General features: G+C 60.0%; 1 protein-coding gene across 1 annotated transcript in view; it reads left to right on the top strand.

The window, feature by feature from the left end:
- MGRN1 (mahogunin ring finger 1, E3 ubiquitin protein ligase) overlaps positions 1-1,606 on the top strand; it is a 41,651-nt gene that overhangs the window by 28,635 nt on the left and 11,410 nt on the right. The window contains exon 10 of the mRNA XM_011978498.1: positions 466-592. Within this exon, the coding sequence (XP_011833888.1) occupies positions 466-592 (127 nt within the window). The remainder of the gene's footprint in view (positions 1-465; positions 593-1,606) is intronic.

Below are 1,606 nucleotides of genomic sequence, written 5' to 3'. Positions count from 1 at the left end.
TGCCATCCTGTCCAGCAGCCAAGGGCTCCTCTGGGCTCAGCCAGGACTGCTGATTTGCAGTCACATCCTGTCTCGGGTGCAGCCTGGAGCTTCAGGGGTGTGACGCCTTGGGGGTCTTGGCACCAGCCTCTTGGAAACACCCTCTGGAGTCCCGCCTTGGGCAGCACTGCGTGGCCTCGCCGCGTCTCCTGTCCGGGGCCATTTCATTAATACTGTGTTTGCGGAGATTCTGTCTCTCGTCTTTGGAGCCCCCCCTCCCTGTACAGGCGAGCTTCCTTCTTTCTTCCCCCTTTTTTTCTTGCCTATTAAACCGCCTTTTAAAACTGAAAGAAAAAGAAAAAACTGTGTGTGTTCTGATGTGGAAGCGGGGTTGCCCTGGGACCCCTGTGGTGTGTGGGGGGTGTCGATCCCTGGGGCTTCGAGGGTCCCCTCGGGGCTGGGTGTGTCGCCCGGGCCTGATCCCAGCCCTCCTTCTGCCGCAGCTTTCCGGGCCCTCCTGCAGATCCGGGCGGTGCGGAAGAAGCCAGGAGCCCTGTCCCCCGTGTCCTTCAGCCCTGTCCTGGCCCAGAGCCTGGAGCACGATGAGCACTCTGTAAGTGCCGCCTCCTGCCTACGGGATGGGCGGGCGCGAGAGGGGCGTGAGTGCCTGGGCCAGGCCCGAGGCCCAGACGGTCCAGCCAGCAGCCCCGTGTTCTCGTCTGTCCAGTGAGCAGGCTTGGCCCCCATGGGTGACCGTGAGGCATGAAGGGGGTGGCCAGGCTGGGCCCTGGGATGCCGCTGCTGGGAAGAGTGCTGCTGCCGTCAGTACCCAGAGCCTGCGACAGGGCTGAGCGCAGTCGAGGTCTCCAGGTGCTTTTTTTTTTTCTTTTTAAGGCAGGTCCTCGCTCTGTCACCGAGGCTGGTGTGCGCCCAAGGTGGTGCAATCTCAGCTCACTGCAGCCTCGACCTCCCAGCCTCAAGCGATTCTCCCACTTCAGCCTCCCAAGATGCTGTGACCACAGGCGTGCACCACCATGCCCAGCTCATGTTTTGTATTTTTAGTAAGATGGGGTTTCCCCATGTTGCCCAGGCTGGTCTCAAACTCTTGGGCTCAAGTGCTGGTCCTGCTTCAGCCCCAAAGTGCTGGCATTACAGGCCTGAGCCACTGCCGCTAGCCTGTGGTTCTTAGTGAATGAGCCGTGCTCTTTCCCTCATGAGTTGCTGTGCAAGGGGCGCCGGTGACCCTCCTCCCACGCTCCAGGCCCTCTAGGCTCCCTCACCGGGGGCCTTAAGGGCAGACCCTGCTTCAGCCACACAAGGAGGTGGAACCCTGGCTTCAAGGACCCAAGGAGAGAGACAGAGACATGGAGAGACATGCACAGAGAAACACAGGGACGGGGTGAGAGAGAGGCAGAGAGACACAGGGAGAGACAGAGACAAGTATGGAGAGACACAGACAGGGCAAGAGAGATGTGGCGAGACACAGGGAGAGACTGACGGAGAGATAGGAAGAGACAGATGTGGAGAGACACAGGGAGAGACTGACGGAGAGATAGGAAGAGACAGATGTGGAGAGACACAGGGTGAGACAGATGTGGAGAGACACAGAGAGAGACTGACGGAGAGA

This window comes from Mandrillus leucophaeus, unplaced genomic scaffold, assembly GCF_000951045.1.
Source record: "Mandrillus leucophaeus isolate KB7577 unplaced genomic scaffold, Mleu.le_1.0 Scaffold195, whole genome shotgun sequence".
In the NCBI taxonomy this organism is placed as follows: Eukaryota; Metazoa; Chordata; class Mammalia; order Primates; family Cercopithecidae; genus Mandrillus; species Mandrillus leucophaeus.
Note: the sequence above shows the minus strand (reverse complement) of the source record. Positions and strands in the feature narration are given on the sequence as shown.